Source organism: Emys orbicularis, chromosome 17, assembly GCF_028017835.1.
Source record: "Emys orbicularis isolate rEmyOrb1 chromosome 17, rEmyOrb1.hap1, whole genome shotgun sequence".
Lineage (NCBI taxonomy): Eukaryota > Metazoa > Chordata > Testudines > Emydidae > Emys > Emys orbicularis.
Genome location: NC_088699.1, coordinates 22,785,412 through 22,809,313, shown reverse-complemented (window position 1 = coordinate 22,809,313; position 23,902 = coordinate 22,785,412). Strand labels below are relative to the sequence as shown.

Genomic DNA, 23,902 nt, shown 5'->3' with positions numbered 1-23,902 from the left:
CCACAACACCCCCCCCCACAACCCCACTCCTCACCCCTGCTCCCCACATCACAGGGCTCATACCCAGGCAGGCTCTGACCCTGGGGTGGGCAGGAGGCTGGGAGGTGGGTCTTGTCCCTGAGGTGACAGGGGCCGTCGAGGAGTCTGGACAGATGGACAGGAGACCTCCCTGCCCAGCCCCCACTCACCCGGAAGGTTCCCTGGAGTCGCTCTGGCGTCTCCTCCTCCTCCAGCAACATCTGCATCAGCCCCTCCAGGGTGGCCATGGTGCTGGCATAAAGAGTCTGCAACCCAGAGGGAGGAGTGAGGCCCTGATGGGGCTGGCAAGAGGCAGAGGGGGCTGGTACCTAGGCCCAGCCCTGCAGGGAGTGATGCCTAGGCACCATGACCCTGTGGGGGTACCCGGTCAGCGGCAGGGAGGATGGGCTGTCACATACCTGGATGGGCCCCATGTCCTCAGTGAACTCCTGGGGAGGCAGGGAGAAGACACTATCAAGACACTGCTCCATCAACTCCTGATTCTTCTCGCAGCTCAGTGGCTGCTTCACTTTACTGGCAGGAGAGAGCATGGCGGGAGGCGTTAGAGGCTGGGCATTCCCCTGCCGGTGGGCACGGAGAGACCCAGAGACCTCTCCAGGCCAACACCCCTTCCCCCTGCTTCCTTCTCTGCCTTCCTCCTCCTCCTGGGGCTCTCCCGGGGCCCCCATCTCTGCCCCCCTCTCCCCAGGGCTCTCCCCTTGCTCTCTGGGGTGTGCAGGGGTTGCTCTGCCAGCCGCAGGGGCTCTGTGCCCAGCAGGGCTCTCCTGCGGAGATCAGGAACAATCTGCAGTGGTCTGAGTCCCAGTGAGCTCGAAGCACCACCAGGGCTGAGCTCTGGGGGCCATGACACCCTGGGAACTGACCCCTGGCTCTAGGAAGGCTGGGCAGCTCTCCCCACACTAGTGCCACCATGGGGGTCACACTCCTGCCTCATACACTGCCCTGCACAGCCCATGTCAGGGCTTGCCCATGCTGGTCTCTGTGCGTAAGGATGGCCAAAGTGCCAGCTGGCATGGAGGGGGCCAGGGGCAGAGCTATACCCACCTCAGGTGCCCGATGGCCACCATTGCCTCCTGGCGAACTGGGGAGAGCAGGGAGCTCCGTGGCTCGGCCTTAATGATCTCCTGAGGAGACACACAGAGAGACCAAGAACATGGGGGGAGGCCATGGTATCCCTGGGGGCAACAATGGGACCTCCTACCCACCTCCGGGGGACTGACATAACGCCCAGAAATGCCGGGGGTGGGGAAGCTGATGGAACCTCCCAGTTCCCATGGGGCTGGGTCCCCTGACCCCAAGACAGCCCCTGCGTCCTGCCAGCAGCCTCAGGGCAGGTTTGGAGAGCATGGGGATGACCTCAAGAGAGCAGCCCACTCCCCAGTGACTCCCAAGGACACAGTTATCCAGTTCTATCCCAGTGCCGCAGCCTGCTGGAGCCAGGGCAATGCGACCCCAGCTCAGGGCAACCCTGAGGCCATGAGGCCGCTCCTCCAGGACTGGGGATCCCCCCACTCACCAGCAGCTGGCTGAGCAGCACCTGTTTGTGGGGAAGCTGGTGGGGCTGGGATTCCCCGCTCCTCTGGACGGCCAGGCTGACTGCGGAGATGCTCTCAATGAAGCGCAGAGTAAGGGCCGTGTCCTACATGCCCGCAGAGAGGAGAGTGGGAATGAGAGTTGGATGCAGCCTCCCCAGCCCTTTGGGGTGAGCACAGGCTCCCACTCTGGCCACCCCACCCCGGAGAGGCCCCTGGCCGCCGCACCGCTCCCCTCATAGGAAGGGCCCAAAGTCATATGGCACCCTTATGGGGATGGGCCCAGAAGTTTAGGAATACCCCCACCCCACAGGAGAGAACCAGATTCATGGAACAGCAGCATAAACTAGTCCCAGGCCCCAGCATCCCCGGGGCTGGGGCTTAGACTGAGCCTGGCTGCCTGCAGCCCACAGCCTGGCCCAGCCCTAGCCTTCCCGCAATTCTGGCAGATGCCCCAGCCCGAACTTCATGGGCCCCCGGGGGACACGGGAGGATCACACTCGCTGCCCCTTACCATCTGCCTGGCGTTTAGTCCCAGCGCCTGAAAGACAAAATGGCAGCAGCTGTCAAACATCAGCACTGAAGCCCCCTGGGCTATGCCAGGGCCCCAGAGCCACCTCCCCCTGCAGGAGGCAGCATGGAGCCCTGCGCATTGTTCCAGGGGCCCTCGGACCCATCCCCCTCCAGTCCCTGGGCAGGTTTAAAGCTATAGGGCCCAGGGAAAGGAGGAGGACTGGGCTGGGAGCCACAGGGCCCTAAGAGGTGAGCAGGGCCCCAGCTGACTCCTTCCATCCGCGCTATTCTCCCATCGATCCATCCATCATGGAATCTCAGGGTTGGAAGGGACCTCAGGAGGTATCTAGTCCAACCCCCTGCTCAAAGCAGGACCAATCCCCAGACAGATTTTTGCCCCAGATCCCCTCAAGGATTGAGCTCACAACCCTGGGTTTAGCAGGCCAATGCTCAAACCACTGAGCTCTCCCTCCCCTCCCGAACTGCTGTTTAGCCAGTCGGTCCCCAGCCTGTAGCAGTGCATGGGATTCTTCCGTTCTAAGTGCAGGACTCTGCACTTGTCCTTGTTGAACCTCATCAGATTTCTTTTGGCCCAATCCTCCAATTTGTCTAGGTCACTCCGGACCCTATCCCTACCCTCCAGCGTATCTACCACTCCCTCTAGTTTAGTGTCATCTGCGAACTTGCTGAGGGTGCAATCCATCCCATCATCCAGATCATTAATAAAGATATTGAACAAAACCGGCCCCAGAACTGACCCCTGGGGCACTCCGCTTGATACCGGCTGCCAACTAGACATGGAGCCATTGATCACTACCCGTTGAACCTGACAATCTAGCCAGCTTTCTATCCACCTCATAGTCCATTCATCCAATCCATACTTCTTTAACTTGCTGGCAAGAATACTGTGGGAGACTGTATCAAAAGCTTTGCTAAAGTCATCTCTCTCCCCCTCGCCCCGGCTGTCCTGGACTCATCAGTGACCCCTTCAATCCATGGTGCCCTCTCCCCATGGCCTGAGGCCTGATCCTGTGAGGTCCTGGGAGCCCAATCTCAGAGGGCCGAAGGCATGGCAGGGAGGTTGGGACCAACTTCTGCAGGCAGATACCTGGGAGCTGGTGCTGTAATGGTGCAGGATTTTGGGTACGATCTCTTCCGCCAGCCGAGGGAGCAGCTGCTGGGGGGGCGCCTGGGCTGCTGCACTGCTGTAGAACAGCAGGAGGGTGCTCTTCACTCTGTCCCTCTCCTGTGGGGCCAGGCCCTGGGGCAATGAAGAGAAGAGCAGGGATGTCACTGGGGAAAGGCCTTTCCCTCCCCAGCTCCCGACGGCCCACGGCAGGCGCTTCCTTGGGGCTCACGGGCTGGGAAGATTGTTCCCTAGATTCTATAAACATTGACCCTGTCCAGCTCCAACCCCCACCCCCAAGAACAAACCTCTGGCTCTCCATATCCTCCTCCGGGTAGAATGAGCCCCCAGACCTGTGCTCCCCACATGCCCCGGGGGTGATCCCCGAGCCTCACCCCTGCCTAGTTACCCAGTTCCCCCATGTGGCTACAGAGTGGCTTCATCTCTAAATCCAGACAGGGACCACTTGGATCAGAACCATGGTTCTGCCTGGGCCAGCTTTGGGCTCTGACAATCAGAAACTTGGTTAACCCAGCCCAGCCCCTCTGCACCGCCAGCCTGTGCCTTGCTAGCCCGGACCCCAGCCAACAGCCCCATGCAGACAGGGCCGGGGGCTGGGACAAGCGGGGTGCTGTACCTTACATAGGCTGAGATGCCAGGAATCCTCCCCCTCTGCCATTTCCTCCTCAAAGTCGCCCAGAGCTCTCAGGATCGCATCCAGCTGGTCCCTGGCACAGAGCTGCAGGCAGGAGTCAAGGCACTGGGAGCAGAGAACTCGGGGTCAGTCGAAAGCCATCAGCAACTCCAGAACAGCCCGGAGTCTCCCCAGTCCCCATCCCAGCACTTCCAGTCACAGCCAGTCTCCCCAGTCCCCGGGCCAAGAACTCCCAGTCACAGCCAGTCTCCCCAGACCCAACACTCCCAGTGAAAACCAGTCTCCCCAGTCTGTAGGCCCAACGCTCCCAGTCACAGCCAGTCTCCCCAGTTCCTGGGCCCAACACTCCCAGTCACAACCAGTCTCCAGGCCCAACACTCCCAGTCACAACTAGTCTTCCCAGTCCCTGGGCCCAGTGCTCCAGTCCCTCCTTAGTCACCCCCAGGAGCTCCAATCACACACAAAGGCCACAGGCCTCTGCCTGGGGGAAGGGCCCTCCAAAGCTGCTGGGTGCCCTGGGGTGCAGGCGGTCTCGGCCCCTCACCTCCGTCTCTGCACCATTCAGATAGTCGGCCATGCGCAGCAGCTCCCGGAGCTGCCCTGTCACTGAAGCCACATCCTTGTTCATGGCCAGGGCTGTGCCCAGCGCCTTGCAGAGGAAAGCCTGAAAGAGAGTGCAAGGGAGGGGTGAGCCCCAGCCTCAGGGAGGGCGGTCTGTGCCATTGCTGGGGTGAAGGCCAGGCCAGCCTGGGCCAGGATCAGGACCCCTAGCTTCAGGCAGGGGCTGGCCCCGCCTGCACAGGGGGAACTGCAGGGCTTGGTTTCACTGGCGTGGGACTGCCCCAGTGCCCCCTGCCCCTCCCCAGAGCCCCCCAGCACCAGAGAGGCCTTCTCTGGGAACTGACCTTCTCCACGGAGGCGTTGGCATAGCTGCCCATCTGCCGGCCCAGCTCGCGGCTCAGATCCTGGCTCCAGCCGCCCTCTTTGCTCCTCCCCAAGGTCTTTTGGAGGAACTGTGTGGAAAGGAGCCGGGGGGAGGGGGTGACGTTGCACTCCATATGTTTTATGGAAATATGCTTATGAGTGTGAATATGATGTAACTGAAACATGCTTTATGCAAAAGGTCTCTTGTAAGGTATCATAACAAAGGTTATAACCTACTGAATATGTTCCTCCTATTTGTATGCATGTATCATTCTTGTATCTGAAGCTAGAAATATGAAGTATAACTCTGAAGTCCTATTGTAATTATGCAAAGTGTGGGCCATTAATGGTGGTTTAGAATCTTGATGGCTCCCATTGACTAGGACCATTGGTTGTAAATGGTTTATTTACCTGCAAGCCTTCCTGTGTACATGTGGGCCAACCCAGGAAGAATGGAGACTAGGGGTCTTACAATGACATGTGCTCATGTCACATGATACTGGAATCCATCTTAATCTGGTACTTTTCCATTTAGAAGGAAGGGTGCGGACCCAGAGAGACAAAAGATTCCCATCTTGTGCCAAAGCTATAAAAGGGGATGGAGCAGGACAAAGGGGGCTGCCAGTCATGAGAAAACCCCGTACCACCTGAGATGTCTGCTGGAACTAACAAGGACTGTACCAGGGGAAAGGATTGGGCCCAGACTAGGAAGGAGTCTCGTCTGTAAAAGCAGCTTATTGGAACATCTCTGAGGATGAGATATTACCTGTAATCAGTTTCTTAATGTATTGGGCTTAGACTTGTGTGTTTTTGCTTTATTTTGCTTGGTGACTTACTTTGTTCTGGCTGTCCTGTGGCACCTTTAAGACTAACAGATGTATTGGAGCATAAGCTTTCGTGGGTGAATACCCACTTCGTCAGACATGCGTCTGACGAAGTGGGTATTCACCCACGAAAGCTTATGCACCAATACATCTGTTAGTCTTAAAGGTGCCACAGGACTCTCTGTTGCTTTTTACAGATCCAGACTAACACAGCTACCCCTCTGATACTTTGTTCTGGCTGTTATTACTTGAAACCACTTAAATCCTACTCTTTATACTTAATAAAATCACTTTTGTTTATTAATAAACCCAGAGTAAGTGATTAATACGTGGGGGAGCAAACAGTGGTGCATATCTCTCTCTCAGTGTTATAGAGGGCGAACAATTTATGAATTTACCCTGTATAAGTTTTATACAGAGTAAAACAGATTTATTTGGGGTTTGGATCCCATTGGGAACTGGGTGTCTGGGTGCTGGAGATAGGTGACCTGCTGAGCTGTCTTCAGTTAAGTCTGCAGCTTTGGGGGCGTGGACCAGACCCTGGGTCTGTGTTGCAGCAGGCTAGCATGTCTGGCTCAACAAGACGTGGTTCTGGAAGTCCCAAACTGGCAGGGAAAACGGGCTCAGAGGTAATTTCAGCACATAAGGTGACAGTCCCAAGGGATCTCTGTGACCGAACCCATCACAGGGGGTCATTTAAGGGCAGAGTCTCCTCCCCTGCTCTCACCCCGACGAGGGATCCTGGCCTCCAGCCTCCCCAGAGCCCTCCTGGCCTGCGGTCCTAGACGGAGGACACTGGGGCCAGCATTGAGTGAGCCCAGCCCAGGGGCTTCCAGCTGCCACTCCCAGTGCAGGGGCTCCCCCCACAGATAAATGCAAGGGGGGTGAGTGAGGAGGGGGCTCTCACGGCTGGGCACTGAGGAGCTGAGCATTTTAGAACTGGCAGAGCAGCTAAAACACCTGCTGGGGCAACTCTCCCGACTGCCAGCAGGGACAGCCCTGGCCCAGGAACTAACGCTCGTCCCAACGCTCTTTCCAGCCACACACAGGAACGCCCTTTTCAGTGAAATGCAACCCTCTCTGGGGTGGAGCATGGCAGCTGCTTAACAGCCCAACAGTGTGGGCAACAGGAAATTCTGGCCAAGGACACCAAGCCAAACTCTGACTCTCGAACGCAGGTCCCTCCATGAGGAACTAGCCCAGGGCTGCTCCACTCTGGGGCTGGGAGAATGAACAGAAGCCCTCGTGTTACCTCCAACAGCTTGTGCTCCCACGCGGTCTGGTCCAGAGAGAACTTGCTATGTCCTAGAGAGAGTGGTACAGAGAGTGGCCATTAACCAAGCGCCCCAGGGAGGCCCTTCTGGATCCCCTTGACTACACTGGCATCCTGCCCTTCCCAGGGGACCCAACACCACGGTCCCATCCACACTGACGCTCCTGCCCTTCCCACTGTGCAGGTCCCTCCATAGGGATCCCATCCGCACGGAGTTCCTGCCCTTCCTCCCACGACAGGGGTACCCTAGTCCAATGTGGCACGGCCTCGTAGGGAAGACGTGTCCCATCTGGGTTTCCCAGGAGCCAACTCTAGCCTGTCTGGCTGCAGGGTGCTGGCTGTGCCCTCAGCAGCTCTCTCTCCCACAGCTCAGCTCTGATCGCACCTCATTCTCCCTGCTCCGTCCCTCACTCTGCTTGCTCACCCATTATTTTCTTGACTCCGCTCTACAGATCCATCCCAACCCCTCCCATGGGACATCCGGGGACCTAACCATGCAGCATCAGGCTGCAGGTGTGACAATCCAAGAGGCCTCGTGCTCTCCCTGGCTCCACTGCTGCAGGCAGGAAAGGGCATTGGCAGAACGGCGCTGCCTGCTGCACTCCCTTTGCCCCATCCCAGCTGCTCCCACCCCCACCCCTTACCGTCAAGATACTGGACCATAGCTGGAATCTCCATCCACCACTGCTCTGCCTCGTCCCCATACATCTCAGGGCGCAGGGCGTTCAGCAGGAGCAGCGCAGCCACTCCGCGCCCTTCTCCCTCGAAGGGGGATGCTGACAGCACCTGAGAACGAAAAGGAGGTGATTTGCACCAGCTGAGCCTCCTCCATACTGGGGAGGGGAGAGAACGGCCCCTGTTCAGCATGGGGACCATGCAAGAAACATGTGCTAAGCATCTTCCTCCTGAACACGGGGCCCAGACGGTGGAGTCAGGGAGTCCCCATATGGGCAGCTCTGGATAAGGGACCCCATCATGGCTGCCCCTCGCTCCAGGGCGATGAGGACCTGAGCTTCGCAGGGGCTACTCCCCAGTGATGGGGCCCTCCCTCGGTGTGAGTCACTCACCAGGAGCCGGGCCAGCAGCTGCTGGGGAGTCGGAGATGCCACTGGGAAAAGAGGGGAAAAGGCTGTGAGCAGTCAGGTTTGGGGCTCTGCTCTTCCAGACCCAGTGTACCCTCCTGATGGGGGCAGGGCCAGCCGGAGGGGAGTGGAATGGGTCAGCTGCATCAGTGGGACCGGGCTTTGCATCTCCCCCGCTGCCCAGGCTGCTCCATGACCCCCACGCCACACAGGGGGATTGCCCGGAACCTGGGCAGGGGCAGAGCAGTGGGGCAGCCACTAGCAGAGCGTGCTGGAGGCAGGGGTGGGCATGTCTGACCGGCATCAGCGCTGCAGAGCACATGCAGAGGTGCAGACATGTGGCCTTCTCCCCCAGGGATCGCCCTCATGACCCCCATGCCGCCCCTGCCTCTGCTCCCCGGATACATCCCACGGAGAACAGCTCCCATTGTGCTGTGGGAGAGGCTCCTCGAGGGGCTCCCTGGGGCCTGCTCTCCCCTAGCAGATCCCCGCTGGTACCCCAGGGCCCCCATGCCCGTGATTGGGGCAGCTTGGGGCTGTGATCCCAGGGGCTGAGCATTGCTGCACTGACCTGGCTCCCTGCAGTCGTGGGCTGCTTGTCTGTGCTGCTGCCGCTTCGCGGCCAGGATCCTGAGGCAGCCGCACAGGGGGGTCATGGAATCAGTGTAAGGGGTGCGGGGAACGTACCCCAGGAGCCGTACCCAGAGCTCCTGCAGAGACGAGGGTGAGAGAGCCCAGGGCTAGGTGAATCCTGTCCCACCAGCTCCCCCCCAAGCAGTCTCAGCCTGTGTCCCTGCTGGTGGACTGACTCATCACCCCTTTCAGAGCCCCTCTATGCCCCGCACTCTTACCCCCTCCGAGCCCAGCTCTGCCCCTCCCCCTCACCCCCTCCGAGCCCTGCTCTGCCCTCCCCATCACCCCCTCAGACCCCCTCTATGCCCCTACCCCTCATCCCCTCAGAGCCCAGCTCTGCCCTCCCCCTCACACCCCTTCAGAGCCCAGCTCTGCCTCTCCCCGCACCTCAGAGCCCAGCTCTGCCCTCCCTCTCAGAGCCCTGCTCTGCCCCTCCCCCTCACACCCCCTCAGAGCCCCGCTCTGCCCTCCCCCTCACACCCCTTCAGAGCCCAGCTCTGCCTCTCCCCTCCCCGCACCTCAGAGCCCCGCTCTGCCCCTCCCCCTCACCCCTTCCGAGTCCTGCTCTGCCCCTCCCCCATCACCCCCCTCCGAGCCCTGCTCCCTCCCCCTCAACACCCATATGCTATCACTGTTCAATTACGGGCCAAGGCCCAATTCTGCTTCCAGTAAAATCAACAGCCTGTACCCCGGGCTCTGATTCTCCCCTTGCACTGATGTAAATCAGCAGTGACCACTGAAATCAGTTGCCCTGGTCTCCCAGGCCTGGTCCTGCTCTCACTCAGCCTGGTGTAAATCCGGGGTAACGGCACTTAAGCCAATGGCGTCCCTCACCTGGCTGATCCCCCTGCCCGAGGCAATGATTATTTCTAACGTGGCCAGGCTGGTTTTCTGGACCATTTTTTCCAGCAGCCCCCCCAGGGGAAGGCTCCGCATTGGACGCTCCTGGAAAAGATGAGCACAGGGTCACTCTCTGCGTGGGGGAGCAGCTCCCATGCCTGGGAGGTGGGGGGGAGGGTGACACTCGGCGTGGAGTGGGGGGAGGGTCCTGACGGCATCTCTGGGGCGAACCCATTAGCCAGGGATCGGGGGGTGAGTGCATTCCATGCTGGGGACGAGCTGGCCAGGACTGGTTGTAAGTGGCAAAGTGCAATTTGCACCAATTTGACACTGGGGGGAGGGACTCACATGCCATGGGGATGGAGGTGAGTGACAGGAAGAGCAACTAGTGGGAGGGGAGAAGGGGGATGAATCCAGGTCTGATGGGCAGAGAGCTGACCTTGCCCCTTACCAGCGAGTTGGTCGACACAGCAAGCTGCAGGGCAATGTAATTGAGAGGCCATCCCTCCACCTTATCCAGGTACCCTGCTGAGACCAGGGTGCCAATGGCCTGCAGGACAGCCACCCTCACCTGCAGGGCCAGGAGGAGACACTGTCACAGGTGGTGGTGAGATATAGGGCGAGACGGCTGGCAGCAGCACAGGCACCAGCGTGTCCCTGCAGCAGTGCTGGGCACTGTCCCTGCACAGACCAACACTAGGCCCCGCTGGACCGGAGAAGGAGACAGACAAGATCCTGATCTCATGATAGCGTGTGATTGGCAAATCAACAGGCAAACACAGCCACCCTGGAACGTTGTGTCCCCTCACAACACCACAGTAAAAACTTTCTGGTCACAGTGGGAAAGCGTGGAGTTTAAAGATGAAATATTGTATAGGACATGGGGAAACCAGTGGGTGATGGGTACAGGTATCAGCTGCTTGTACCAGATATACTGAAAAAGGAGGTGCTGAGGTTATGTTATGGTCTCAAAACGGTTGCACATTCTGGGGTTGCAAAAACCTTAGCCAAGCAAAGAGAGACTTTCTATTGGGTAAAATGCAGGCAGACGGGAGAAAATTGGTGCAGGAAATCATAGAAATCACCGTGGAAGGTTGGAAGGGACCTCAAGGAAGTATTAAATCCAGCCCCTGCGCTGTGACAGGACCAACGTGCATAGCAAAGACGGGTCCCTCTAAAACTGGGAGAGCCCCTTTGCTGCAGTATCTCGTGGTGGCACCAGTGGAATGAATTGCCACTGACTGTGCTGGGCCCTGGCCGGAGACAGAAGCAGGCAGGCAGTCTCTGCTGGTAGCGAAGGATTGTTTCACCAAATGGCCTGAGGCTTACCCAATAAGAACGCAAGAAGCTGGGACAGTAGTAGGGGTCCTAGGGACTGGATTCTTTACTGGGTTTGGGCCCGGGTGAGCTACACACAGATCAAGGGAGAAACTTGGAATCCAGCTTGGTGAGATTCTAGGGTTCCACAAACTCACCCCAGCCCAGCCCCAGTCTGACAGAATGGTGGAAAGGTTCAGTGGGACTCTGGGGATCAGCTGGTTCTCTTTGCAGAACAGCACCAAAGGGACTGGGACCAGCCTATAGAACAGCAGTCAACTGGGGAGATTCCTGAGCCTCTGGCTCCAGACCCTGCCTCACTGAGCCACTGGGAGTCCAGAGAGAGTCCCTGCCCCAGGGGGCTAGAGCAGGATTTCCCCTGGAACCCAACGGAGAGCCTGATCCACAGCCCACTAGAGTCAATGGGCATCTTTCCATGGGATCAGGGCCTGAACCTTTTGCCCAGATCCAAGCCCTTCCTGGTCCCCGCACATGGGGACGGAGCTGCCTTCAGCACCACAGACAGCTCCTCCAAGCCAGCATCAGCGGGGAGCCGTGCAGGGCTGATGTGCCTACCAGCCCTGCCCTGCTGCCCGCGCTCACCGGACAGGGCCGGGTTTGGCTGTGGAAGGCAGCGGGTGACTCAGTGCAAAGGCCAGAACTCAGCAGGGTCTCTCCTTGGGGTCATGTGAATAAAGAGAAAGCCAAATTTCACATGATCAGAAAATAACCAGCACACAACCCTGCCTGGGGCTTGGCTCCCCTCCCCTTGGGTCCCTGTACCTGTGGCCTGCCCCCAGGCCACCTGCCCCCTCTGCTTCCCCAGCAGCCAGTTTATAGCCCCACCATGACACCTGCGCATGGGGAGGGGGAACTGAGCTGGAGTTAACCCCTCAGTGAGTAGGCACTAAGGACCCTGCCCTCGGCCCACAGAGCCAGATTCTCACTCACCACGGTGAGAATCAAGAGTAACTACTGAGTCAATGGAGAGATGCTGGTGTGGTTGGGAGGGGAATGGGGCCTGTGACGTTTATGCTGGGTCAGAGAATCTCAGCCTGAGCTGCCCACTCTCTGCCTGCCACTCCCGCAGCCAGCACTTCCCGCCTCTCCCACACCCAGCACTGACCGCCTCACCCGCAGCCAGCACTTCCCACCTCTCCCACACCCAGCACTGACCGCCTCCCCCGCAGCCAGCACTGCCCGCCTCTCCCACACCCAGCACTGCCCGCCTCACCTGCACCCAGCACTGCCTGCCTCTCCCACACCCAGCACTGCCCACCTCACCCGCACCCAGCACTGCCCGCCTCACCCACACCCAGCACTTCCCGCCTCTCCCACACCCAGCACTGCCCGCCTCTCCCACACCCAGCACTTCCCGCCTCTCCCACAGCCAGCACTGCCCGCCTCACCTGCACCCAGCACTGCCCGCCTCCCCCGGAGCCAGCACTGCCTGCCTCTCCCACAGCCAGCACTGCCCGCCTCCCCCGGAGCCAGCACTGCCTGCCTCTCCCACAGCCAGCACTGCCCGCCTCTCCCACACCCAGCACTGCCCGCCTCACCCGCACCCAGCACTGCCTGCCTCTCCCACAGCCAGCACTTCCCGCCTCTCCCACACCCAGCACTGACCGCCTCACCCGCACCCAGCACTGACCGCCTCTCCCACACCCAGCACTGCCCGCCTCACCCGCACCCAGCACTGACCGCCTCACCCGCAGCCAGCACTGCCCGCCTCTCCCGCACCCAGCACTGCCCACCTCACCTGCACCCAGCACTGCCCGCCTCACCCGCACCCAGCACTGCCTGCCTCTCCCACAGCCAGCACTGCCCGCCTCACCTGCACCCAGCACTGCCCGCCTCTCCCGTGCTCAGCACTGCCCGCCTCTCCCACACCCAGCACTGCCCGCCTCACCCGCAGCCAGCACTTCCCGCCTCTCCCACACCCAGCACTGCCCGCCTCACCCGCAGCCAGCACTTCCCGCCTCTCCCACACCCAGCACTGACCGCCTCACCCGCAGCCACCACTGCCCGCCTCTCCCGCAGCCAGCACTGCCCGCCTCACCCGCAGCCACCACTGCCCGCCTCTCCCGCAGCCAGCACTGCCCGCCTCTCCCGCAGCCAGCACTGCCCGCCTCTCCCACACCCAGCACTGCCCACCTCACCCGCACCCAGCACTGCCCGCCTCACCCACACCCAGCACTTCCCGCCTCTCCCACACCCAGCACTGCCCGCCTCTCCCACACCCAGCACTTCCCGCCTCTCCCACAGCCAGCACTGCCCGCCTCACCTGCACCCAGCACTGCCCGCCTCCCCCGGAGCCAGCACTGCCTGCCTCTCCCACAGCCAGCACTGCCCGCCTCCCCCGGAGCCAGCACTGCCTGCCTCTCCCACAGCCAGCACTGCCCGCCTCTCCCACACCCAGCACTGCCCGCCTCACCCGCACCCAGCACTGCCTGCCTCTCCCACAGCCAGCACTTCCCGCCTCTCCCACACCCAGCACTGACCGCCTCACCCGCACCCAGCACTGACCGCCTCTCCCACACCCAGCACTGCCCGCCTCACCCGCACCCAGCACTGACCGCCTCACCCGCAGCCAGCACTGCCCGCCTCTCCCACACCCAGCACTGCCCACCTCACCTGCACCCAGCACTGCCCGCCTCACCCGCACCCAGCACTGCCTGCCTCTCCCACAGCCAGCACTGCCCGCCTCACCTGCACCCAGCACTGCCCGCCTCTCCCGTGCTCAGCACTGCCCGCCTCTCCCACACCCAGCACTGCCCGCCTCACCCGCAGCCAGCACTTCCCGCCTCTCCCACACCCAGCACTGCCCGCCTCACCCGCAGCCAGCACTTCCCGCCTCTCCCACACCCAGCACTGACCGCCTCACCCGCAGCCACCACTGCCCGCCTCTCCCGCAGCCAGCACTGCCCGCCTCACCCGCAGCCACCACTGCCCGCCTCTCCCGCAGCCAGCACTGCCCGCCTCTCCCGCAGCCAGCACTGCCCGCCTCTCCCGCAGCCAGCACTGCCCGCCTCTCCCACACCCAGCACTGCCCGCCTCACCCGCAGCCAGCACTTCCCACCTCTCCCACACCCAGCACTGCCCGCCTCACCCGCAGCCAGCACTGCCTGCCTCTCCCACACCCAGCACTGCCCGCCTCTCCCGCACCCAGCACTGCCTGCCTCACCCGCACCCAGCACTGCCTGCCTCTCCCGCAGCCAGCACTTCCCGCCTCTCCCACACCCAGCACTGCCCGCCTCACCCGCACCCAGCACTGCCCGCCTCTCCCGCAGCCAGCACTGCCCGCCTCTCCCGCAGCCAGCACTTCCCGCCTCTCCCACACCCAGCACTGACCGCCTCACCCGCAGCCAGCACTGCCCGCCTCTCCCACACCCAGCACTGCCCGCCTCTCCCACACCCAGCACTGCCCGCCTCTCCCGCAGCCAGCACTGCCTGCCTCACCCGCACCCAGCACTGCCCGCCTCACCCGCAGCCACCACTGCCCACCTCACCCGCAGCCAGCACTGCCTGCCTCTCCCACAGCCAGCACTGCCTGCCTCTCCCACAGCCAGCACTGCCCGCCTCACCTGCACCCAGCACTGCCTGCCTCTCCCGCACCCAGCACTGACCGCCTCACCCGCACCCAGCACTGACCGCCTCACCCGCACCCAGCACTGACCGCCTCTCCCACACCCAGCACTGCCCGCCTCACCCGCACCCAGCACTGACCGCCTCACCCGCACCCAGCACTGCCCGCCTCTCCCACAGCCAGCACTGTTGTTCTCTCACCCTGGGACTCCCGTCGGTAAGAACTGATTTCACTGATTTGATGCACAGGTGTTTCCAGCTGGCCATCCCCGGAACTGGAAGAGACAAAGACACACAGCATCACTGAACCAGAGCCACAGACTAGCTCCTCATGGCCTGGGGCAGGATCACAGAGTCTGCCCCCCCCCCCGCCTCATTGGAACAATGTACCCGTGTGTCACCAACAAGGCCGCCTGGCGAGGGCTCCCATGCTCATCCTCACTCCCCTCCTCCCCATCTCTGAGTGCCCCTTGAAGGCTGGGCCCAGGCAGGGGCACCACACCCACACCTGTTCCCAGCCATGGCTGGTGCAGGCAGGCTCACCGTCATTGTCCGAGTGTGCAGAGCTTTGGGATGTGTCTGCCCAGCACAGCATAGGAGCACGGGGGGACTGTCCATTGCTACAGGGAGCAGGTCACGCCCAGAGCCCTGCAGCCAGACCCACGGGCCCTGAAGCTGCAAAGCGGGCCCCGTGTTGCACCAGGCACTCGCACTGACATGATATAAGGGGAAGTCTCTGAGCTCCAGCTCCCCTGCTCCTACCTTCAGCACCAATAACGTATGACATCAGGGCCAGGATCCCCACACGGGTATCTCCCCTGCCCATCTCCAGTTTTCGATGGAAAATCCCCAACAGCTCTGATGGATGGGAACAGGCTACCGGGAATAGGAAGCAGAATGATGGACAGTGAGGAGTGAGCTCTCCTCTCCCGTGCTGAATCAGGGATCCTGACCCAGCAGCTGGAGCTTCAAGGCACCCCATGCACGGCTCGTCTGGGCTGCAGCCTCTCCCCACCACCCGCTTACCCAGCTGCAGGAAGACGTGGGAAATCTCCGTGTGGTTCTCCCTGCAGAGCCGATAGGGCCGCTGCGCTTTGGAAGTGACCTGCAAGGAGATGGGAACAGGTCAGAGGAGCCTGCTCACTCAAACAGGAGCCTCCCAAAGGGTCCAGGGCCCGATTCTATAACTCCTCAGACTCCAGTGCAGATTCACACTGATGGGGCTGGGAGTAGGATTGAGAACTGGATTGGGTCATGTGACCATCACAGACACTTAAGAATTAATGGCAAAGGCCCTGTGGTATGTACTGTGTATGACATAGCCAGAGCCCTGAGAAGGGACTAAAGGGCCTGATCCTGCTCTCACTTATACCAGGGTAAATCAGGAGAAACGCCCCTGGACTCCACACAAGAGAGGAGAACTGGGCCCACAGACACTAAGGGCCTGATCCTGCGAGGTGCTGAGCGCTGTCGACTCCGGCTGTATGGAATGCTGAGGGCACAGGGAGGTCTCCAGTACAGGGGTCGGGGAGCACTGTGCACTCTACGGATGCCCTGAGATCTACTGGCCCCAGCACACCCATGCCAGCCCCACTTCCCCATACCTGGTAGCTCAGTGTATGGGAGATGGCCTCCACATGCACCTCTGGGATCGGGTTGTTGGAGGAAGAGGCCTGCAAGATCTGTCCCAGAACCTGCAACAGACAGGGAGAGATGTCAGCCAGAGCCGGCACAGGGGAGCAGCAGGTCCCAGCTGCACTGACATCAACTCATCAGCCACAGAGGTGTCTGCTTCACCCCTGGCTGAAGGCTCTGGGGAGAAAGGAGGTTCTCATCACCCTGGGCAGGTGGTGAAGGGGGGAATTCTGCTTAGTGCAGAAGTCCAGATTCTGCTCTGACCCTGGGGCAGCAGCTCACTGGCCATGATGGAGTCACTCCTGCCTGACATGGGTGGGATTGGGGAATTGGGCCCCTGGGCTGCCGGAGCCCCAGATCTGAGCAGCCCTGACACATGGACTGTTGGAGTTCTGGATCCTGGTCCAGAGTCAGCCTCTCAGCCAGCCCTTCTCCACACAGCGAGAGCCTCAGCGCTCTGCAGCCTGGGTGCTGGCTGGGTGTATGCTATGCACACTTGTGGAGCTGGTGAGACCTCCTTCCCTTCCTCCCTCCCTGGCTTCTCTGCACAAACCTGATTGGCTGGGGGGAGTGTCACTCAAACACACAGCGTTAACTCTGACCCTGGGGGTGGGGGGTTGAACGAATGGTGTGGGGCAGAAAGAAAACAGAGAAGCTGCAGGACAGGAGCCCTGAGCTGGGGCAGGGCGGTAGCTGCTGGCAGGAGAGCCGGCTGCTGGCAAAAGGGGATTTGTGTAAACTCTCCGCCTTCAGCAGACAGGAGCTGAGACCAGTAACCGACCCACCAGGCTGAGCTCACCCAGCCCGCCAGCACCACCCAGAGCACAGTCCGGCTGGGCTGACCCCAGGGGGAGGGGGTTGCATTGGCACGGGGCAGAGAGTCTGTGTGTGTCGAGCCAGGCGTGTGGGGGGCGGGGGGCAGCTGTTTTGCTGTAAGCTTTGCTGTGTAACCCCTACTGGGGATCCTGGTCTGGGTCTGCTCCGGGTCACAGAACAGTGTTGTGCTGTTGTTATGTGTGATGGTCATTCCAGGGGCTAACTCTGACCCCCTAGGAGGGGGGTTGGTGTTTGCGCAAAGGCATGTGGTGGAGACCTGGGACCCCTTCCCAGACCTGGGACCCCCATCCGACATACTGCAGCTGATCTGACAGCTCACTTGCTGGCCCACGGAGCCTGCCATAGTCCATGGGCCCTGCAGGGAGCGCCCCCCACCTCCTCACCTGGGTGATGTAAAAGGCCTCAATGTTCTCCCCATACTGAGCCAGGAGCAGGGGGATGTCCCCGTGGATCTGGTTTTGCAGATCCTTCCTGGGCAGCAGGATGTTCAGCATTGGCCCCAGGGCCTTGAGGACAGCCAGTTTGACCTGTCGAGAGATGGGTACAGGGTGACTGCTGGCTTGGTCCGCTGCGGCTCAGTCACTTGGCACTACTCATTGGATCCAGTACTTCTCCTTCCTGCCCTGGCTCAGGCACCGAGAGGGGTAGGGACCAGCCTGAGATGCAGGGAGACCAGTTTGGCCTCTAGGTTGCAGGAGGACATTGGCCAAGGAACCCTGGCTCTTAGCCCATTGCTCAGCCCTCCACCCCCACAGCCCCTAGCATCCGGTGACATTACCCACCCCAAGACAGGAGAGATTTCCACCTCCTTACAAAGGGGCCACAGGCGAAAGGGCTTGTGGGGGAGATGCAGAGCGAGCGACCCGTGGCCACATCGCCTGTGCGAGCCCCTCACCTCCATGTCCTCGCTGGGCAGCCAGGCGCTGATGAGGTACTGGTACATGGGGAGCAGGTATGCAGAGAAGCGCTGGAGCGTGATTTGTGGATAGGTGCTCCTCTCCCAGCTCCTCAGGTAAGTGCTGATTGCCCCACACATGCACTCCAGGGCTGGTGGGGGGGGGGGGCAAAGGGCAGCTCAGTCCGGGGCTGAGACATTGTTCATTACAGAGCAGCTCAAACTCTGCCACTCTCAGGAACTTCAGTCTCTGCAGGGGTCATTTTCCACCTAGCCCCCTGTGCGCCGGGATCCATGCTGCAGACTCCGCCCCCTGCCCTCTGAGGTTCATGCTGCAGACTCCGCCCCCTGCCCTCTGAGGTTCATGCTGCAGACTCCGCCCCCTGTCCCCTGGGGTTCAGACTCCACCCCCTGCCCCCTGGGGTTCATGCTGCAGACTCCGCCCCCTGCCCCCTGGGGTTCATGCTGCAGACTCCACCCCCTGTCCCCTGGGGTTCAGACTCCACCCCCTGCCCTCTGGGGTTCATGCTGCAGACTCCGCCCCCTGTCCCCTGGGGTTCAGACTCCACCCCCTGCCCCCTGGGGTTCATGCTGCAGACTCCGCCCCCTGCCCCCTGGGGTTCATGCTGCAGACTCCACCCCCTGTCCCCTGGGGTTCAGACTCCACCCCCTGCCCCCTGGGGTTCATGCTGCAGACTCCGCCCCCTGCCCTCTGAGGTTCATGCTGCAGACTCCGCCCCCTGCCCTCTGAGGTTCATGCTGCAGACTCCGCCCCCTGTCCCCTGGGGTTCAGACTCCACCCCCTGCCCCCTGGGGTTCATGCTGCAGACTCCGCCCCCTGCCCCCTGGGGTTCATGCTGCAGACTCCACCCCCTGTCCCCTGGGGTTCAGACTCCACCCCCTGCCCTCTGGGGTTCATGCTGCAGACTCCGCCCCCTGTCCCCTGGGGTTCAGACTCCACCCCCTGCCCCCTGGGGTTCATGCTGCAGACTCCGCCCCCTGCCCCCTGGGGTTCATGCTGCAGACTCCACCCCCTGTCCCCTGGGGTTCAGACTCCACCCCCTGCCCTCTGGGGTTCATGCTGCAGACTCCGCCCCCTGCCCCCTGGGGTTCATGCTGCAGACTCCGCCCCCTCCTTCCCAGGGTTCTTGCTGCAGCCGCCAGCGGCCAGGACACGTGGGTCTCCGCAGACAGTGACGTAGGGTTGCCAACCCTCCAGGATTGCCCTGGATCTCCAGGAATCAAAGATTAATCTTTAATTAAAGATTATGTCATGTGATGAAACCTCCAGGAATACATTCAACCAAATTGGCAACCCTAAGTGAGGGTCCTCGGGGCAGGACATGAGTCCCTGAAGGCAGCAGGCGTGACAGAGACAAGCCCTGGCCCTGATGCCATGGAGCCAATGGTGATGCCCCGTCAGTGTGCTGAGATCCAACACCTACACACCCTTTCCCCAAGACACTGGAGGGAACCAAGACCTCTGCTAAAAACTGCCTTCCATGTACAGGTGTTTCTATGGCTCCCACCATCAGAGTAACTGGAGCGCATCCCTGCCCAATGAATTAACCTGCCAGCCCCCCCTTCCCCCAGCAGGGAGAAGAACCCAGGCATCCAGACCATACCCTCCCTCCCTTTCCTCCACCTCCACAGACTAGAGACGGGGCCAAGAGGCAACGCTCGGGTCTGGATCAGGGTTACACACTCAGAGTCCAGGGCTGTTCAATCTCAGGGTCATGGGGTGCCAGGATCTGGGGCCGAACCAGCTCCATCTCTACCCAGCATCTAGAACAAAGCTTGGCCCAAGTGGTCCCCTCACCGGTGCAGAAGGCCCCTCGTCTCCTGCTGTTCTCTATCCCTCGCATCACGGTCTGCATGGTGGTCAGGGTGATGCCCAGGAAAGGGACGCACCTGTACACTGCACAGAGAGAAGATCCAATCAGAGATGGAAGGGACTGGCTCTCAGCCAATTGCAGGCCCAGGGACACTGCAGGGTGCGAGAACCCCGAAGCAATGGGCCCACGCGGGGGATGGGGTGGTACTGTACCGCTGGCCGCCATGACCTTGCCCAGGGTGAGGAGGGTGAACTCCGCTGGCAGCACAAAGGGCCTCAGGTGTTTCTGGAGCTCCCGCATCACCGGCCCGAAGTAGCTGCCAGCGAGGGCAGCCAAGGTATCACTGGCAGCCGCCTGGAGCTCGCTCAAGGCCTCCTGAAGAAGGAACGGCAGAGCCCATTAGTGATCCAGAGCCGGGGGGACATAAGGGCACCAGCCCCAAGGTGGGGAACGTGCCCTGGCTGAGGTGGCAGGGGCTCAGGTACTAGAGGGGGCACTCTCCGAACACCATGAGAGTTACTGACCCCGCAAGGCAGAGAATATTTGGTATGGCCTCTGCCTAGGATGGGTCTCCTTCTCTTCCTGGGTGACCTCCCACCTTGCCTTCTCCCTTCAGTGAAGCTGTCCCACCGGGCCAGAGCACCCCGACATGCAGCCCTGTAAGTGCCCCTCTTCCAGCCTGTCTGAAGCCACCGTTGGGGTCGGTGCATCGTCTCAGGCCAAGAGCCAAGACTCTCAGAGCCACCAAGGGGATTTACATACAGCTCCTCTGAACCCAATGGGACTTGTGTGTCTAAAACCCCTAGGGGGCTTTGAAAATCTCAGCCCCAGCCCAGAGAGTGCCCTGGAGAGACCCCACCCCAGACAGGAGGTCCCGGTCAGACGTCTCTTTGGAGCAGGGGATGTGGCTCTTCCAAGCAAACTCCTGGGCTTTTCCTCTGGGCAGAGGCACTTTACCCTGAACCTGATCCTGTGGGTGAGCAGAACTGGTGTGACAGAACACAACCCCACTGACCCCACTGGCACTGCACCTGCTCACCCCAGATGGGAGCCTGGCACAACCCCATTGGCACTGCACCCGCTCACCCCAGATGGGAGCCTGGCACGACCCCACTGGCACTGCACCCACTCACTCTGTGTCCCCTGAAGGAGCCTCTGGCTCAGGGGAGGTTCTCGGGGGAGCTGTGGGCCGCCCCCTCTTCTGGTCTCTGTGCCTAGCACGGTGCATCTCCTGGTAGGATCCATACGGGCCCAGGGGCAGCTCTTGCTGAGGGAGCTGGGAGCCCTCTCCAGAGGCCTGTATCCCACGTGGGGCCTGGGGCTCGGCTCCCCCAGACCCACGGAGGGAAGCTTTCACCACGGGAGTCCCCTGTAGCTGCCCTGGGAGAGTTACTCACCTCTGGAGCAGCCCTCATCTGCTGGGAGGCCACTGCAATGAGGCTGCCGATAAGTCCTGCCTCCATCCCCTGCTCCAGCGGCATGGTCCTGAGGCCCTCATATGCTGCCACCTTCTGCCTGACAGACACCTGGGGCGGAGAGCCGAGGGGCGGGGGGAGGTCAGTGGAAAGTGGCCTGTGGCTTGGGACACGGAGTCAGCTCCCAGGGACGCCCGCAGGGCTCCAGTCAGGCCAGGAAATGGCGGCATGTGTGAAGCTGGGCTGGATTCAGCTCCCACTTACACCAGGAAGCTCCGGGGACTCCCTGCGGACTCCCCCTGCATTACGGGGATCAGGGTCGGGCCCTGACTGCCCAACACCTGGCACCAACAGGCCATGAGGAGCTTGGGGGATAATGCACCCACATTCAAATCAACCCCTTTGGCCACTGTCTGCTGCCTGTGACGCTGGTGTGAATCCAGAGTAGCCCCACTGGAGTGCATGGAGTCACTCCAGATTGAGCGGCTGGAACCCGGAGCAGGATGTGGCCCTTTGTTTCTAAAGCTCCTTCCATGGGGGGGACTCAAAGTGATTTCCAAACACAGGGACAATCCCGACTCTTCTGACACCAGCAGCCCACTGGCTCCAACTGCACGGCTGGCAGCAGGGAGGGGAGCAGCGTTTGGTCCTCGTCTGTAGGGGTCACTTCACCCGCCACTGAAGTGCAGCCACCTCTGGGGAGGACAAGCACTGTTTAACTGCTCACAGCAACATAAGGAAGAACAGGAAGTGTCCTGGTGAGACACACAGTGCTTGGGGGCATTATCCTTTGCTGTGTGTGACTAAAGGAGCTGCCTTACCTCGTCCTGCTGGAGGATCTGGACTAGGAGGGAGGCCACAGCAGCTGGCTGGACCCTGGCTGCCTGCATGACGCCTGCCGCAATGTCCTTGTGACCTCCCTCGTCTGCCAGCCGCAGGAGGTTGGAGATCCGATGGTGCACACCTGCAGAGCGTTGACATGAGGCATGCAGCTGATTATTACCCCCGGAGCTGCAGGGGGCTGGGAAGGGGCCAGTGTTACCCTGGTAACCAAGGGACAGGCCCTGAGATCTCAGCTCAGCATCACTCAGCCTATCAGCTAGAGATAGGCCTGGAGGGTGACCTGCCCTCAGACTCCCCCAGCTCTGGGTTAAATGGAACCTCGATCCAAACTGACCCTGCACTTGGGATGGGTTCGGTTCCCCTCAAACAGCTAAAGCCCAGGGGTGAGTCTGACCCGATTCCTCCCTCACTCCCCTCCCCAACCGGACACCCAGGGCCAGATCCCACCTTTGGGGACGCTGGTAGCCCCTGGGAGCTGCTTTGGGCAGTTGGAAATTCTTCTGCCCTGGTCGCTGGGTATCCCTGGGCTGGGCAGAGGCCACTCCGTGAGGTTGGGAACCAGGGCCTGCAGTGCACGTGACTGGAGTACTGTTATGGATGGATATAAACTGTTCAGGAAGGACAGGCGGGGCAGAAATGGTGGAGGAGTTGCACTGTATGTAAGAGAGGAGTATGACTGCTCAGAGCTCTGGTATGAAACTGCAGAAAAACCTGTGAGTCTCTGGATTAAGTTTAGAAGTGTGAGCAACAAGGGTGATGTCGTGGTGGGAGTCTGCTATAGACCACCAGACCAGGGGGATGAGGTGGACGAGGCTTTCTTCCGGCAACAAACAGAAGTTACTAGATCGCAGGCCCTGGTTCTCATGGGGGACTTCAATCATTGTGATATCTTCTGGGAGAGCAATACAGCGGTGCACAGACAATCCAGGAAGTTTTTGGAAAGTGTAGGGGACAATTTCCTGCTGCAAGTGCTGGAAGAACCAACTAGGGGCAGAGCTCTTCTTGACCTGCTGCTTACAAACCGGGAAGCAAAAGTGGATGGGAACCTGGGAGGCAGTGACCATGAGATGGTCGAGTTCAGGATCCTGACACAAGGAAGAAAGGAGAGCAGCAGAATACGGACCCTGGACTTCAGAAAAGCAGACTTTGACTCCCTCAGGGAACTGATGGGCAGGATCCCCTGGGAGAATAACATGAGGGGGAAAGGAGTCCAGGAGAGCTGGCTGTATTTTAAAGAATCCTTATTGAGGTTGCAGGAACAAACCATCCCGATGTGTAGAAAGAATAGTAAATATGGCAGGCGACCAGCTTGGCTTAACAGTGAAATCCTTGCTGATCTTAAACACAAAAAAGAAGCTTACAAGAAGTGGAAGATTGGACAAATGACCAGGGAGCAGTATAAAAATATTGCTCAGGCATGCAGGAGTGAAATCAGGAAGGGCAAATCACACTTGGAGTTGCAGCTAGCAAGGGATGTTAAGAGTAACAAGAAGGGTTTCTTCAGGTATGTTAGCAACAAGAAGAAAGTCAAGGAAAGTGTGGGCCCCTTATTGAATGAGGGAGGCAACCTAGTGAGAGAGGATGTGGAAAAAGCTAATGTACTCAATGCTTTTTTTGTCTCTGTCTTCACGAACAAGGTCAGCTCCCAGACTGCTGCACTGGGCAGCACAGTATGGGGAGGAGGTGACCAGCCCTCTGTGGAGAAAGAAGTGGTTCAGGACTATTTATAAAAGCTGGACGAGCACAAGTCCATGGGGCCTGATGCACTTCATCCGAGGGTGCTAAAGGAGTTGGCGGATGTGATTGCAGAACTATTGGCCATTATCTTTGAAAACTCATGGCGATCCGGGGAGGTCCCGGATGACTGGAAAAAGGCTAATGTAGTGCCCATCTTTAAAAAAGGGAAGAAGGGAACATAAAACTGTAAAGTTTTCACAGTTGGGCCCTTAGTGACCATTGTCCTGTCATCCCGAGTGAATTTGTATCTAGGGGTCTGTCCTGGGGCTTCTTTACAGATGGTTCTGGTTTTTTAAAATCATTTAATAATTATGATACTTATTAATTATGGGTCAAAACATTTAAAAAAGAGAAAATCCATA

General features: G+C 60.2%; 1 protein-coding gene across 1 annotated transcript in view; it reads right to left on the bottom strand.

Annotated features, from left to right (window-relative positions):
- LOC135891040 (maestro heat-like repeat-containing protein family member 2A) overlaps nucleotides 1-23,902 on the bottom strand; it is a 40,899-nt gene that overhangs the window by 14,083 nt on the left and 2,914 nt on the right. Inside the window, exons 2-25 of the mRNA XM_065418528.1 lie at nucleotides 21,782-21,924; nucleotides 20,943-21,071; nucleotides 19,758-19,920; nucleotides 19,530-19,628; nucleotides 17,711-17,862; nucleotides 17,199-17,342; nucleotides 15,948-16,037; nucleotides 15,370-15,448; nucleotides 14,545-14,618; nucleotides 9,893-10,012; nucleotides 9,436-9,546; nucleotides 8,540-8,678; nucleotides 7,954-7,994; nucleotides 7,531-7,672; nucleotides 6,866-6,918; nucleotides 4,771-4,878; nucleotides 4,410-4,529; nucleotides 3,848-3,970; nucleotides 3,193-3,345; nucleotides 2,086-2,112; nucleotides 1,556-1,678; nucleotides 1,084-1,163; nucleotides 438-552; nucleotides 189-284 (exon numbers count right to left, since the gene is read on the bottom strand). Coding sequence (XP_065274600.1) covers nucleotides 189-284; nucleotides 438-552; nucleotides 1,084-1,163; nucleotides 1,556-1,678; nucleotides 2,086-2,112; nucleotides 3,193-3,345; nucleotides 3,848-3,970; nucleotides 4,410-4,529; nucleotides 4,771-4,878; nucleotides 6,866-6,918; nucleotides 7,531-7,672; nucleotides 7,954-7,994; nucleotides 8,540-8,678; nucleotides 9,436-9,546; nucleotides 9,893-10,012; nucleotides 14,545-14,618; nucleotides 15,370-15,448; nucleotides 15,948-16,037; nucleotides 17,199-17,342; nucleotides 17,711-17,862; nucleotides 19,530-19,628; nucleotides 19,758-19,920; nucleotides 20,943-21,071; nucleotides 21,782-21,924 — 2,624 coding nt within the window. The remainder of the gene's footprint in view (nucleotides 1-188; nucleotides 285-437; nucleotides 553-1,083; nucleotides 1,164-1,555; nucleotides 1,679-2,085; nucleotides 2,113-3,192; nucleotides 3,346-3,847; nucleotides 3,971-4,409; nucleotides 4,530-4,770; nucleotides 4,879-6,865; nucleotides 6,919-7,530; nucleotides 7,673-7,953; nucleotides 7,995-8,539; nucleotides 8,679-9,435; nucleotides 9,547-9,892; nucleotides 10,013-14,544; nucleotides 14,619-15,369; nucleotides 15,449-15,947; nucleotides 16,038-17,198; nucleotides 17,343-17,710; nucleotides 17,863-19,529; nucleotides 19,629-19,757; nucleotides 19,921-20,942; nucleotides 21,072-21,781; nucleotides 21,925-23,902) is intronic.